At 41.9% G+C, this 15,610-nt stretch overlaps 2 protein-coding genes across 5 annotated transcripts in view; one reads left to right on the top strand and one right to left on the bottom strand.

The window, feature by feature from the left end:
* Positions 1 to 9: 9 nt before the first annotated feature.
* DONSON (DNA replication fork stabilization factor DONSON) lies at positions 10 to 7,735 on the top strand. Its single transcript, XM_031612536.2, has 10 exons — positions 10 to 1,442; positions 1,531 to 1,611; positions 2,528 to 2,731; positions 3,120 to 3,298; positions 3,781 to 3,959; positions 4,060 to 4,183; positions 4,299 to 4,400; positions 4,903 to 5,101; positions 5,693 to 5,908; positions 6,164 to 7,735. Exons 1-10 carry the CDS (start codon positions 1,185 to 1,187, stop codon positions 6,299 to 6,301), a joined length of 1,680 nt encoding a protein of 559 aa, XP_031468396.2. The 5' UTR covers positions 10 to 1,184; the 3' UTR covers positions 6,302 to 7,735.
* A 517-nt stretch (positions 7,736 to 8,252) lies between these two features.
* Positions 8,253 to 15,610, bottom strand: part of SON (SON DNA and RNA binding protein) — a 39,440-nt gene continuing 32,082 nt past the window's right edge. For 2 of the 4 annotated variants that reach the window (XM_031612526.2, XM_031612527.2), the window contains exons 9-12: positions 15,315 to 15,462; positions 11,143 to 11,211; positions 10,930 to 11,045; positions 8,253 to 10,472 (exon numbers count right to left, since the gene is read on the bottom strand). In XM_031612526.2, coding sequence (XP_031468386.2) covers positions 10,314 to 10,472; positions 10,930 to 11,045; positions 11,143 to 11,211; positions 15,315 to 15,462 — 492 coding nt within the window. In that variant the 3' untranslated portion in view covers positions 8,253 to 10,313. Of the gene's footprint in view, positions 10,473 to 10,663; positions 10,848 to 10,929; positions 11,046 to 11,142; positions 11,212 to 15,314; positions 15,463 to 15,610 lie in introns of those variants that run through there. The other 2 variants (XM_031612528.2, XM_031612529.2) reach the window with 2 other exon arrangements.

Genomic DNA, 15,610 nt, shown 5'->3' with positions numbered 1-15,610 from the left:
ATTGCTTTTATTTTTTGGCTGCATTAAGACTGAGCAGTGTCTGCAGTGTGCTGAAGGTTTTCAGTTATCTTTAAAATTGCTGCTACGTAGCTGAAAGGCAGGATGGGAAATCCATCAGGATTGGCAAGGATCCTAGAGGGGAGAGATGGTACTGAGAGCAGGAGCTCCCCCATTGCTAAAATGAAGAAAACCAGCAACCTGAAACAGCAAATCTGACTTAGTATCTACAGTCTGGGAGCTAATACAGTTGTGATTCTGAAGTTTGAGATAACATTACAGTAACAAGATATGTAAAGTATCTTTTATCTTTTTTCCTTCCCATGAGATCCTTGTATTCGGTGTACTTTAATTTCTCCTTTTTAACCTCAGTCCTATTCCTAGAACAGATTGGTAGGGAGGAACTGCTGTGATTTTCTTATGATGGTGGCTGCTGTTTTTCTCAAAGCATGTTGCTTTCTCCTCGCTTTTATTTAAGAGCACACTTCAGATGTGCTAGCCATAGCTGAAGTTGCCTGTGTTTAGGCTACAGCTGGATCAGATTCTGAAATAAATGTCTGTTCATTTAAGGCATTAAGCTGCCTAGTGCTGCTTGCAGTTGGCTGAGGTATTTCAGTTTTTTCTAATGTTCTTTAATAATGCTAGCTGTAGATTTAGATGTACGTGAACAAAATGGTTTAGTGGCTTGTGGTAGCAATGGTAATGGGAGGATGGTAGGACTAGATCTTGTAGGTCCTTTCCAACCTTGTGATTCTATGATTCTATGAAAAGGGTTCTAAGGACTCCTAAGGCTCCAATGTCCATTGACAGATGTAAGCAGTTTTGAGTTGATAGCAAGATGGTGCAGCTCCTGGAGCTATAAAATAACCCAAGAAAGGCGCACACCTCAGTGCTAGCTGGGTGCCTAGCCGACAGCGCAACACGTCCTGAGGCCTCGCAGCATATCGGGATGAGAGCAGCGCCGGCAGAACTGAGCTCTGCCCTGAGCAGCCTGGCTTTCCCAGCTTTGTTGAGGATGCTTCCGCTCGGTGAGGCTCCAGCCCGGCTCGCCCTGATGCCGCGCGCCCCCCAGGGGCCGGAGGAAATGGCGGCCGCCACCACACCTCAGCGCCGCCCAGGGGCGGGGCCCGGCCCTGTTGGCGCCAAGCGGGGACGGCGGCTCCCGCCCGGCCGCTCCGCTCCCAGCCATGGCGGCCGCCGTGCCCGGCTACTCGCCGGGCTTCAAGAAGCCGCCGGCCACGCTGCGGCTGAAGCGCAAGCGGCCGCGGAGGAGCGAGCCCGCCGCCCCCCAGCCCTGCGGCGAGGCCCCGAGGGCTCCCTCCGCGCCCGTCCGCCGTAACCCCTTCTCCAGCCTGGACAACGCGCCGCGGCAGCCGGTCCGGCGGCAGCAGGAGGAGCCGGCACGGCCCGGGGGGGGGCCCGCCTCCACTGCGCCCTTCTGGCAGGTAGAGCTGCTCTGAATGGAAGGGGCTCGTGAGATTCTTCTGCAAAAGCCTTTCTTAACGTTGTCAACCTCATGGTTTTTTCCTTCAGTTTTTAGAATCTGCAGGAGAAGATAAGCCGGCCCGGAACGTGGGGCTCTCAGAGGGAACCGACGTCCTTGGGCTGCCCGAGGTACGGAGACTCGCTTAACGATTCTGAAACGCCTCTTGCTGCATTGACCTTGAGAAAAGCCCGAGCTGGTAACTGCTTAAAGAAGGGGACTGGCTCTTCAGTGGGGTGCGATGGGATAGGATGGGGGATGGTTTCAAACTTAAAGGGGACATTTGGACTGAATATAAGGGAAAAGTCTTTTACAGTAAGGGTGGTGAGGCACTGGCACAGGTTGCCCAGAGAGTTGGTGGATGCTCTGTCCCTGGAGACACTCGAAGTCAGGCTGGACGGGGCTCTGAGCACCTGATGGAGCTGTGGGTGTCCCTGCTCATGACAGAGGAGCTGGACCAGATAGCCTTTAAAGCACCTTTAAAGATCAACTCAAGTCAAAAGGCTCTATGATTCTACGTACTTCACATTTGGCGGTACATCTTCAGATGTACTAAAATATCAGCATTCAAGAAAATTCCTTAAACTGCCTAAATAGGAAAGAGAGTAACAGTCCTTGGCAGAGCTTCAGGCTGAGGGTATCAGAGACTTTTATAGGTTCAGAAACTTGAGCTCAGAGTGAATTAGAACAGAAAAACCTCTCAGACCAAACCATCCTGGAACTCTCCACTTTTTGTTGCCTTTTGGAAGCCTAAGTATGTGCTCCTAATTTAGTGCAAGTAGTTCCTTAGAATTAAAACTGTGCTGTTAAAGTGAGTTGGACAGAAACTTACAGGAAACAAAGATTTGCCTTCTCCTTGTGAAGACACTAGTTCCTTGTAACAGCCACTGTCCTGCCCAGGATCTGCTCTGCCTGCCAGGTGGGGTGTATTGAGGCAGCATGGGAGGAAGCCTGACCATGTGAAAATGTGCATAGGTAGCTACATCATTAGTTGTTTGGTTTTATTAATTGACTATGGATTAACTGATGATGTTTCCACTTTTAAAGGACCTTCATTTACCTGTTCCTACACCCGATGTCCCCACCTCACCGAGACATGAGTTTCCTGCAGACTGGAGCATCAAAACACGACTTCTGTTTATGTCTTCTCAACCTTTCACTTGGGCGGAGCATTTAAAAGCACAGGAAGAAGCTCAGGGATTTGCTCAGCATTGCAGAGCAGCAGAAATAAACTTGCCACAGAGTGTGCAGGTAATGAAACTTCAGAAGGGAGCTGAAAGCCACTGCTTTAGGAGGGGGAACCTTTGCACCTCTCCTTAATAAATGTACTGGCAGTGAAGATTTGCTTGTGTTTTGTTCTGGTCTTACTTGTATAGAGAATAAGGTTCATGTAGACAGCTATTTAATTCCATCCACTGTGTACTCCAAAATATAACCTGTGGCAAACTGGTGACTGAGTGGGTTGTTAATTTCAACTGTGAGCAGTTTCCAGTCACTGCCCATCTTCAGTCTGGCTTAATCACAAACCTGTGATATTATTTTTTAGCATCTAATGCAATATTTTTTTTTTAATTCATCAATTGTGGTGCTGCCTTAAATAGAGTATTTCTGTTCTCCTAAAATACGTTTTGTAATCTAGGAACCAAAACTGTCCACAGAACTGCGTTGTGCCTTCCAACAGAGCCTTGTTTACTGGCTTCACCCATCGCTGTCATGGCTGCAGCTGTTCCCTCGTATTGGAGCAGACAGAAAGATAGCAGGAAAGGCCTGTCCATGGGCACAGGATGAGGCCTTGCAGCAAGTGCTGATGAGCGATTGGTAAGTGGAACCAAAGTGTAGGTAGTAAGATCAAGATCCTTTAAAATCAGCATTAAGTTCCTTCTGTTTTTATGAGAATGTTTGATTGATTGGTTGTTTGATTGTTTTAGCTGGTCTGCACTTACTTTGAGGATCAGGTTAAAAATTGCCTCTAAGACCAAAGCTACCTTTGTGTGTTTAATGACCCCCTCTGACTGCAGTTGTTGATTTGGATAGAATTCTGTGAATCCTGTTAGCAGGTTGCCTTTGATGCTCCATGTAAATCTGCACATTGGATGGCAAGTATGTGAGAAAAGCATAGTACTTGCAAATAGGCTGTGCTTCAGAGGAGTTCAGAGCAACTTCCTGGATGCTGAGTGCATGTGAAAATCAGACTAGTCACTCACTGGTCTCAAGCCTGGCCCAAGCACACATCAGTAATCCAGCTTGATCCATCAGCAGCAAAAAATTTCAATTATAATTTTTTTTTCCCTCATTTGCAGGTCTGTCAGCTTCACTTCTCTATACAATCTGCTCAAAGCCAAGCTGTGCCCCTACTTCTATGTGTGCACTTACCAGTTTACTGTCCTGTTCCGTGCAGCTGGTCTGGCGGGAAGTGATGTTATCACAGCAGTGATTTCTCCCACCACCAGAGGTTTAAGGGAAGCCATGAGAAATGAAGGTGAGGTGAAACCACTCTGACTTTAAATTTTATAACCAATACATTGCATTTGCTCTGCATTCCAAAACCACTCATTGCTTTCTTTCCTCTTCTGTTCAAGGCATAGAGTTTTCTCTACCTTTGGTAGAAGAAAGTAGAAGCAGAAAACAGAAAAACTCTGAAGGGAATTTGGAAACAGAAGTTGCTCATGGCCCTGAAGTGGGCAGAAGCCCTGAGAATGGCGAGTATGTCATAAATCTAAAGTGCTGCAGTTCTGAGGCATTTCTGGACTCCTGTACATTCTGTTTGAAAAGTTCTTAGAAAGTTTTATCCTCCTGAAAGTGATTCTGTGTTTCTCAGGGAAGCTGCTCCAAGTGATGATGATGATGATGGTTTCTCTTGGCTTGAGGAGATGGGAGTCCAAGACAAGGTTAAAAAACCGGATGCTATTTCTATTAAACTGTATCCTTTTTTTTTGTCTCACCACTTACTGCAGTGGAAAGCCCTGCAGCTGTTGCCTTTTGGTGAGTCCAAGAAGAATATCCTTCCAACTTCTGAGACTTACCCTGTACCAGTGCACCGTAAGTGGGGGAATCAGGGGAATCCCTTCAAAAGCAGACTCCTGCTCTAAACTGAACTGCTAATGTTTTTATGTTTTGATGCAAGATTCATAGTAAAAGTAGGAGTTGCGAACTTTGTTTTTATAACTGCTACCTGCCAGCTGTAAGACATTGGACCTGGAAAACATTCCTTCTCACAGCTTTAATAATGAAATCAGTCAGGTATAAGATGCTGCCAGATAATTGATGTAAGGAATCCGGATGAGCTCAAGGCTTGTTTGTTTGTTTTTTTTGGAGAGATTATTTTATTTGCTTTAATGTCTTGACTGGTCAAAGGTGGAGGGGCAGTGGGGTTTCTTCCGGAGTTGCTTCTTAAATTTTTCCCTTGACTTCAGTCAATTCAGTCGTAAAGAGAAACATGAAGTGCAGGTGGATCACAGACCTGAATCCCTTGCAGTGGTGAAAGGAACAAACACATTCACTTTATTGAACTTCCTGATAAACTGTAAGAGCCTGGTGGCTGTTGCAGGTCCACAGGCAGGGCTTCCTCCTACTCTATTGTCTCCTGTTGCTTTCCGAGGTGGAACAATGCAAACGCTCAAAGTAAGTAATGCAGCAATCTCTTTTCCTGTAATAAAAGGAAAGCTGTACTACTTCTGCTACAGCAGAGTGACTTTTGATGCTGGCATTTTGTCTGCAATATGGACTTCCTCCAGTCATATTTACCCACGTAACCTGTGCTGCTAAACTGAAATCCCACTATTTCTACCAATCCTGATAGCTGTTAAGTAGGTAGTTCCCAGACGGTAAAATGTTCTTAGAAGATTCACTTTTGAATGCTACTGAGATCATACAGGGTCTACTGAGATCATATTTCAGTGGACAATGAGGTGGTGGGCACTAAATGCTATGCTACCTGTGCAGATAGCACAGTCCTCTGCCACTGGAGAAGCTGCTCATGTGGCATGCATCAAAGTTCTTTTGCAGATGATTTTCCTAATACTGTAAAATACTCCTGTGTATTGTAGTTTTAGGAGTTGTTAGAGGTGCTAAAAAGGTAATACTCTTATGTAGTGAAGTTGACAGTGTTTTAAAATGTTTTCAGCTTTTCATGGAATTGTGGCACTGCAGTATGAAGGTGTATGAACAACAATCTTGGCTTCAAAATGTAATCCTGTGTGCTGTTGGTTTCAGGCTCGTAGTATGAATGCAAAAGCCAGAGTCCGCCTGGCATATGAAGATATCTTCAGTTTGGAGATCGTAGGCCCTGTCCTGCCTCATTCTCTCCACTTGCTGACCATGCTGCTGCAGTCTGCACAGCAGGGAGCATTTTCAGCAGTGCTGTATACACATGAGCCAACAGCTGTGTTCAATGCTGATCTCAGTAATGCAAGCCCTGCCTTAAAGAAGGTAAGTAAACTAGAAAAGACAGTCTTCCCTATTAGGAACACTATCTTTATTACAAACCATTAGGTGCTGAGTGATAAGCTACTTAATATGTGGGTTTATACCCCACTGTGATCACCATATGGCAGTCACTGTGGCTCATTATTCCCTCAGAAATGGGCTCATCAGAAAACTAGCTTAGTTCCCCAAAGATACATAAAAATGTCTGAAATAGCTGTTGTTTTCAACAAATGTGTATTATGTGTTTCTTTTCTTCAGGAAACCATAAGCAAAGACCTGCTGAAGTGTGGCCTGCATTCTAAAACTTTGGATCAGCTGAGTCAGGTGCCAACACTGGGAAAATCTTCCCTCCGGTTTCTGGAAATGAAAGACTCTGCATATGCCTGGAAGTCTTAGGTATGTGCTACTTGGAGTCAGTGGAGCACAAAGCTCTCCAGTATGAAGTTGCTTCCTTCAGGCCTGCAGGGCACCACCTATGCTGTACAGGAGGAATGTAACCTAGTCAAACATCACTGCCAACTCTTGCATGTCACAGAAATAAAACACCTCAAGGGGCTTTTAGAGATGGGGCTTTTAGAGATTGAGGAAAAGGCCCTGGACATCTCCTTTTGTATTTTAGAAAGCATTTTTAAAAATAAAATTTTATAAAATGGTCTGCTTTTGCTTGATCTGAATTCAGTGTGGAAGGCCTGTATTTTTCATGTACATGTATACTCTATTCTAAAACACAGAATTGCTGCTACTGCTCAGAGCAGTAATGTGTAGCCACTTCTGAGGGGTGGAATTCTTCTCCTACCACCTCTGAGCCCTGCTTATAGCACCAAGCCAGAAGCCTGGCCTCTAAGTCTCATTACACCTCTTGGTTCAGGTGTAACTTTAACTCCAAAAACCAGAAATCAGATGGGTGTGAACAGTTCCAACTGCATCTGAATCAGATTAAGAGGTTGGGATTCCCCAGACCTGCTGACATAGTCTTCCAACATTGCCATCTACATTTACTTATGTAAAATAAGATTTTTAACAGGCAGCTTATACAATGGGACATGCACCAGAACAAGTTAGAGCAACACAATATGGTTATGACACCTGATGGAAGTAGAGAAAATGAAAGGCAGCAAGGTGCTGCTGCTCTGTTCATAGCAGGAGCCTATATTCAGGTTTAATGCAATCTCTTGCACTATTGCTGCTTTGAAGACATGTATAATGTCATTTATCACACAGCTATCAGGTAAGCTGATAGTAATAGTAAATCTGAAGAGCAGTAAGTAGAATAACATCATGCTTATGCACTCCATCAAGATTTGTAATTCTACTGGTATTTTGCACAGGAAAGAACAATGCTTGTAGTCAAGCCACCTTTATTTTCACTACAGTGGTGTCCTGTCATCATTCTGAAGCAGGGATAGTCTGCTTGATGGCACCTATGGACCTAACAACCCAGCTCTGTAAGCAAATCACTGCAGGCTGAGGCAGTTACATGAGTATTGTGTAGAGTTAGTGTTACTGCACAGTACCTACCATGATGCTGGAAGACCAGGGTATCTGGAAAACCTAAATACACCTCAATTTAAGTCCCTACCTTACAGTAAGAAAGGGCAGCTTTAGATCTTTAGATGCTGGAGAGAATCCAGCACCAATTCATGCCTGGCAGTTATTATACTTGACTTTCCTGTTTCTTCAGCCCACCATTTTAAAACTACCACTTAGTTGACTGTCTGGGACTTGTTCTGGTGGCTGCTGGCTCTACATTCTCAGGCACCTGTTTCAGAACACTCCTCACCACAGGGAAATCAGAAGCACTGTCAGTGAAAGCAGTTCTAGGAAAACAATCCCGCAGCAACAAAAGTCCAGCAGGCACAGAGATGCCTTCGTCTTCCAGGAGTCCATTCACTTTTGAGACAGCTGAAGTGCTCCATAAATAAACAGGTCCCAAGAGAGTGTTTCCTAGTTATTCTTTTTAATAGGACTACTCATCTATTCCTGCATGCAAAGGACACTCCAACCAAATTTACAAACTGAACAGAAGGACATCTCCGCACTAAATTCATTTATCATTCTAAACAACAGGAATGAAACTAAAACAGAAACTCCAAAGTCAAGAAGTGTCATAACTGAAGTATTACAGATATTAATATTTTAAGTATTGAAAATCAAAGGTTAGATCTACATACAGTACCACGTCTTTTAAGGCGTGAAATCCAGAATTTGCCTCAACAGTTACTTTTGAAATGGAGTCTTCTATGGGACTGAATTCATCTGTTCCTCAAAACATATCTTTCCAATATACACGGAGAATATAAACCCCGAAAGAACAAAATCAACAAAGTACAACAGATTATGTTCCAGATTTGATAATGAACAGATCCGAAACCTGTGCTTATATGGACACCACGGACGGAACAGTGCGAGCAACACTGCTGATGTTTTAGCTGTATCAGCAGACATTTGAACAGAAGCCTGAATAGGAGCTGCCTCCCACATCCTGAGTTAACAGCTTTGAGTCAGACATCAGAAAGCTGGACTTGCCTAAAGTGGATACAATCCCCAGCTCTCCCACAGTCAATCTTTCCATCGCTGTACCTTCTGCTTAGCTTTGTTTTTCAAATACACACCTTATAACTTGTTCAAAAAACGAGGCAAGGAGATCTTCAAACAATTTTACACAGAGACTGAAGATGAGAAGCCAAAGGGAGAAAACTTTAATTAGAGACAACTACGTCCACAAAAAAAAACTTTGTCATTTCTAGAGTGTTTTGATAGACTAATAAAAGGATTTATTTCTTGGGTGTAGTAGAGAACACAGTACCATTTATCTGCTGTATGCAAAATGAGATGCTGGTACTTGTCCACTGAGGGCAAAGGAAGATACCTTGTTCAGTAACAGCTGAGAGAGTGCACACAAATAATTTACTCTGTGGAAGAAGAGCTACTAGTAATTCATCACCTCCAAGATCCTACTGCTGTTGCAAAAGTCGTTCACTTTAGGCCTGAGCACAGTCTTACTGCATACAAATTGTAATTTGTTCCTGTTCCCAATGAAGCTCTGGTCAGTTGATGTAATACAAAAAAAATCCTCAAAGACTTTTCGGAAATAAGCACCTGAACTACTACAGTAATAAAGTACTGCTGTAATCCTGGCAGTCTGCTCAAAACACAGACAAATCTGGCAAAAGATGTACAATGCCCTTTCCAATTCAAAGTGCACATAGCTAAAGTACTAATACTTCTTAAATTAAGAGGACAAAAAAAAAAATAAGAGGAAAAGCTTCCTATATCCTTTCCCTTATCAAACTGCCATAACTCTGGATCACATTGCCTCCTTGAGGGCAGAGTACCATTACAGAAAATGTAAGCTCAAGGAATTCATTTGGTAATAGTCCAAAGCAAGTGAAGTTGCCTAGAACAGATTCTAATGGCTGTTGCTACTCTTGTTAAGCGATACGTTTGCACTGTGCGTTTCTTCACAAAGCTCTTCTGGCATAGATTTTAATTACTGCTTACTGACCAGTGATTAAGATTATGAACTTGTGCTGCTTTATTGACCAAGTTGGGTACAACAATTTAAGCATCATTCTATTCCCTCCCTCCCCCCAATCCAGTTGTAGATTTGTTAGACTTTAAAATTCACATTAACCACAAATCCATACAATCAACATCAGGCAGTGTGTTAATTTGTTTGGAATAGACAACTCCATCATCTCCCTTCTCAGAACATGCAGGGAGAGTCACTTTTACATCTCAAAGTCTCGCTGGTTCCATTGCTGGACTTTCTGCCGTCCTTTTTAAAGCAAGACTTTTGCCTCATCGCGTACGTCCTAGAATACGAGCTGCATGGCCAGCTGTGGTGCACCACCGAGTTAAACCCCAAACAAAACTCCAAGAGAAGCAGTGGCATTAGCACTGTACAACAGGGCTGCTACCACGGCTCACTCTCTCCCAGGGGTCACAGTACTGGCCCGGTATCTGCCCAGCAGTACACGCCGGCCTCAACTAGACTAAGGTAAGCTGCGTGGTCTTTTACCAGCTGTAGGCAAAAGTGCAAGAGTAGCTTTACCGAGACCAGGGAAAACTGCAGCATAGTACAAAACAGTATGAAAGTGTTAACATTCCATATTGAGGAGAAATCGCATGAGTTTTAAAACAAGGGTTTAGATTACTGATGCCTCCAGAGTCTGTCGTCTGATTTAGTCATTTAAGAAATAATTACATCACTAATGTAAACAATATAAACATACCAAAAACTAAGTATGATTTAAATACATTTTGATGGTACAAAAGAAAAACCTGAAGGTGTCTGTACAGTTTTTACAACGTGGGAATTGCCAATGTATTTACAACATGGAAGGGCAAATACCATTTTTGTGCAGAGTAAAATTATCTGAAATAATGTCAATATAAAAAACAATATCTAGCGGTGTGAGGCACTCCTAAACATGGTGGTATTGACCATGCTTTCCTTTGGTACAAGTCCCATCGCTTGGAGAGCCGCAGTTGCTGCTGTGGCTTTAGCATGCTTCTTATTAAGGCTGGCAAAAGTAGGCCTGTATTCATTTCCATTGACTCTCACCTGTTTGAGACGGATGGAAAAAGGACATGTTAGGAAGTGCCTCACGTCTAGCCTGTAAGAATCACCTCCAGATGGAAATCATTAACACAAGATATCACAACAGAAAAAAAACAGATCACATTCTAAGATACCTAAAAGTAAAAAACGACTGAGTCTTGCTCACTATCTTTACAATTGTATTTGCACCACACCTGCAAACAAGAAGCAAGAATATGATTCCACACAATTTAATCATTTTAGTAAGCCGTGGAATGGTATCACAGTTCCTTGATGGATTTGCAGATTAATGCGCTGGAGAGACCTGATATGGCTTTCACAGAAACAGGGCTCTGATACTTTAGCACTGAGACACTGCCCAGCATACCCCAGCCACCTCTGGAATACAGAAATATAAAGATGAATTTAATATCACACTTTAATAGGCAAGCCAATAGTAAACAAAGGAATTCAGACTCACCTTAAAGATGAAGTGTTTGCGATGATCAGGCCCACTATCATCCACCAACACAAACTCAGGTGGTGACCATCTTCTTTTGTTACAGATCTCCATCAACGCAGAAACTGGATGTTTGCCTTAAAGACAAAACGCATTTGAAATTTCAGTGCTGCTACTAGAGCAATCATTTTCAATGAGCCTTTTGAGCTTCCCTGAAGATGATAAAAATCTCACCTGAAAGATCCTTCATCACAACATAATGTCCAGATCTCTTTTGTGCCTTCTCTCCCACAGCAACAAGCCCTAGACAAAACATGAAGTTTGTAAATGTGATTCTCACCTTACTTATGAAAATTCAGAAATCATAAAGCATGACATGTATCAGTGGAGACAAAATATGGCGACATCATACAAATGCTTTTTCAGAAGTCTTTCAAACTTCCCTTTCATCCAGCATTTTTTTTCCCCCATGCTACACACATTTTTATGTGTGCTCCAGTAACATTCTTCACAACCAGCTAGTAGAAGACTTTGGGTAAACTTATGCAAGTCAGGAAAACATCTGGTTTTCTACATCTTCTTTGGAGAAACACTGAACAAGAAAACTTAAAGCCATCTTCTTGTTCACTATTAACATGCATTGTGCAACCCAAAAGCCATCCAATATCTTAATAGTTTGCCTTTAACATACCAGGCATGTGAACTATTTGTTAGACTATATCGAGTGCATCTAGCACATCCTTTTATCACATGAAATAGTAGCAACACTTAGAACACTGTGCTTTCTTTATTCAGGGGTATTCAAATATTTATATTTCATGTTCACACCCTAATTACAGCGATTTCAGTCACACTGGAATATGTAGTACCGGATAAACACGCAACTGGGCCCAGCAGGAGTATCCAGAGGACAAGTTTCAGTGGAAGCCACTGTGAAACACAGAAGCCAAACACTTCTGCTTTTGAAATCTCGCAAGAGCGAAGGATAAAGCAGAACAACTGTCAAAAATGTACCAAATACAATAACTATTCCATACTTACCAAGAGACTCAGGTTTCTTTCCATTCATTTTGCCCTTACCTTAAATACCTGTAACTGAACTAAATATGTGGTGAATGGTGGTTCAAAACTTCTCAAGACTTCATTCCTTCAGTACTACTTTGTTCCTTACCTCTCTGTTTCTGTTCCTTGCTTTGGTGAATAAAGACATGGAGATACTGCACTTGTTTCCAGTTCCTTCCTGTTCCTTCAGGTTTTTTTGGGTCTGTTTGTTTGTTTTTGTTTTTTGCTTATTGGTTTTACATGAAAAGAAAACCTTCCTCTCCTTACCAGATTTTCATCCCAATATTCATGCAGCTCTTACATGGACTTCTCAGGTGGCATTAAGCCCTATACATGTTCTCACAATCTTTTTTTTCCCCACTCCTCACAGAAGCTGATATGAAAAACATCCAAACAGTTTCCCCCAGACAAAAAGCTCTTACTTCATTCATCTGCATTAATACTGCTTTTCCCTCCCTACACATCACCATCACGTTCTCCACATCTCGCCCCTCTCAGCTCGGGATGGATTCTCAGAAAGGCTGCAACAGACTCCAATTAGCTCTGCTATTTGCTTAGAGCTGGTGCACCAAGCTCCTTTAAACAGAGACAACAGCAACTTAGTGGATGACAGCAAAGCACAAGAAGGCTTCTGTTTCAATGCTGCCTCTCAGAGGATCACAGATGTGACTTGGTGTCCAGAAAAAACAAGGACTAATGAAAAGCTAAGGCACAGGCAGACCTTTTGGTTCATGTCTTAGTACAACCCACTGAATAGTTCTCAGCAAACTGCTTGTTCCCATATCTAAAAACAATATTTTATTTTGGAGTTCTAAAACCATGGAGGTTTCTGCCCGCTTGTGTTTCGGATTGGCTGGGGTTTGGTTTTGGTTGTGTGCTTGCTGTTTTTTCATTTTGTTCTTAAACAAACTGGTCACTTACTAACAGACCTTGTATAAAAACTTCCACCTTCCAGTGGCATACATATACCAAGTGGTTTCTTCCAAAGCCTTTAAGAGTCTTTAAGCCTCCACACCGAACTTAAGATTTGACTTTCTATACATGTAAACATTAAAGAACACTTGTGTATGAAGAAGTTTTTCACCTAATTGTCTCAAATATATAATCACTGTTCAGCTACTCCTTTACAACACATGAAGCACTTGCTTCTCCATAATGCAAGCTGTCACTTACAATGTATACTTGGCCCAACATCAGTAAGTACTCTATATCAACACAACACATTCAGATTTTTTTTGTGAATAAAACACTTTGTCTATTAAAAACATATAAAAAACATGTATGTATTAAACAGATAAAAATTAAGCAAAGCTCATCCATCACAAGGTTAGCAGTATTTAAACAGATGAATCTACCACGTGCCAGAGACTGGGGTTTTTTTTTAGCTCCATCTCACTGCTTCCCAGTGTCACTGAGCAGACACCAAGCTCTCTATTACAGACTGCCCAGCACAACCCGGATCTGATCTTGCCCACACCTTGAAATTTCAATTGAAAATTCCACAAGCATTAAGGAAATTTCTATCTGAAACCACATGAAGACCCTGGTGTACACTTTCTAAAATGAGAAGCTTGAGCTGTAACAAAGCTGTGTAGCACTGAATTGTTTTAATTTATGAAACACTCACAGGTTGTGCAACAGTACTGCCTCTCTCCTGTGATGTGACACAATGCAAGCAATATAATTAGCAGCTAACTCTTCCCTCCTCATCACAAAAATCCACTGCCGCATTATGCAGGCTGCTTAAAAAATAATAATATTCAAATTGACTGTTCTCAATTTCTTCCCTCTGATATTCATAAAACTACACTGAAAGAACTCTTACCAGCACAAGACAGCACCTACAAAGACCAGAGCAACTGAGTAACAGTAACAGAAAGAACACTTTTCTAATACTTTCTTGATAATCACTGTCACCAGAGTATCTTTTCCCCCACTAAACGGAAAGGTTGCAAAGAGAAATAGCTGAAAAGCAAGTCTGCACATCGTTCACATTAAACTGAAATGTACACATTACTGCGTCCTGCATTTTCAAACTGGTGCACTTGCTTATATAAAATCATAGTGTACTACTAGGTTTCAAGAATTTGAAAAACAATAGGTATTTTCCTGACTTAGGATTTCTCCCATTCTACCTTAATAATGAATGATGAAAACTGAATGATTTCATATTTTAACCACCAGTTTGATCAACTGGGCATGGCTATCTCTGAGATCTAGCATTTCCATAAATAAACTTCATGACAGTTGCACTTTTATGCTTTGTTTTCTTTAATTATGAGCATTAACTGAAGTCAGCACAACTCCATAATTCAAAGCATTTCATGCTTCAATATTAGTTGTGATCCACGTAATATGTTAAAGATCACCAGTTTGAGATTTTTTATTTTTCGTTTTCACTATTTTTAATACTGAGGAGATCAACTACAAGGATGATTTCTGCAGTCAATGTTAATTTGTTTACTTTGATAACATGCATAATTTAATAATTAAGCAATAAATTTCACATATATTACTTGAAGTTTTAAAATTTTCTGTAGGTATTTCGGACGGAAAGCTTTTCATAAACACCTCCTCCAAATACAGAAGTCATATGGAATATGCTGGCAAGATGGCCAACTGTCTAAATCATGTTGCCAGTTTAAGCAGCAGCTCACTGCCTGCAAGTAAAAGGCTTGTTCTCTTCTATCAGATGAAACAAGTACAACAGTTTTCCACTTGTGGCCGTGGACTTGATAAAGGAGAGGAAATAATGGACATTATAAAGGAGGAGAAATAAAAAATGAAACCAAGCAAGGAAACATCACTGCAATTGAGAAGAGGTAGCTCTAACACAATTAAATTAGGAGATGGAAAAGCAGTTAGATCAGATGACTAAGAAAGTAAACAACCCATCTGGCAGAGCTAAAAATCTGTGTGACACTCTCTTCATGCCAGGACTTCAGCTGTCACCATGGCTTAAAGACAATCATGCATTCCACCTTCTACCCTGCCCCATTTCTGCTTCAGCCACTTCCTCTAGGCCAACCACAAAGGCTTTTCAACCATTCATTTCCCCGTCCTTGCCTTTTCTGTATTTCCAACTGAAGTGTATCTCAGAACCACAGAGAAGCACTTTTTCAAGTGGAAGGCAATGGTTAAGGGAAGTTAATGAACTTCTCGAAGAGTTCATCAACATAAGGACAGGACCTACAAAAGTAATCCAGGCCTTGAAAAACCAGTCATCATTCTGTACAGCTTCCCTGCAAAAATGTACGTAGAAGCTTAATATTTCAAGCTATTTTGCCTACCTTGCAAAGAAGCGTAAGCTTACACTGTCATAAAACACTTAAGGAAGTGCTTACCTTTTCGATCAGTCTTAAAGTCAACCATAATGGGCTCGACACTGCCTTCTTTGTTTTTTCCAAGCCCTTCTCCTTCTCTCCAGCCCATTTTTCTCATCAGCTGAGCTCCCATTCCTCCAGTTACAGGGGCTGCTCTTAAGAACTGATCCTATCCAGAAAAAGAGAAGTAAAACAAATCCTAAAGTTAGGACTGGGTTTTTAAAAAACAAGTGGGAGCTTCCAAAAACGTTTCTAACAACCTTTCACAGACTCAATTCAGAAAAATACACTTTAGCTTTATATACAGCTGTATAAAC

Source organism: Phasianus colchicus, chromosome 1 (assembly GCF_987193195.1).
Source record: "Phasianus colchicus chromosome 1, bPhaCol1.hap1.1, whole genome shotgun sequence".
NCBI classification, from domain to species: Eukaryota; Metazoa; Chordata; class Aves; order Galliformes; family Phasianidae; genus Phasianus; species Phasianus colchicus.
The sequence above is the reverse complement of the archived record's forward strand: the minus strand, read 5'-3'. Positions and strand labels throughout refer to the sequence as shown.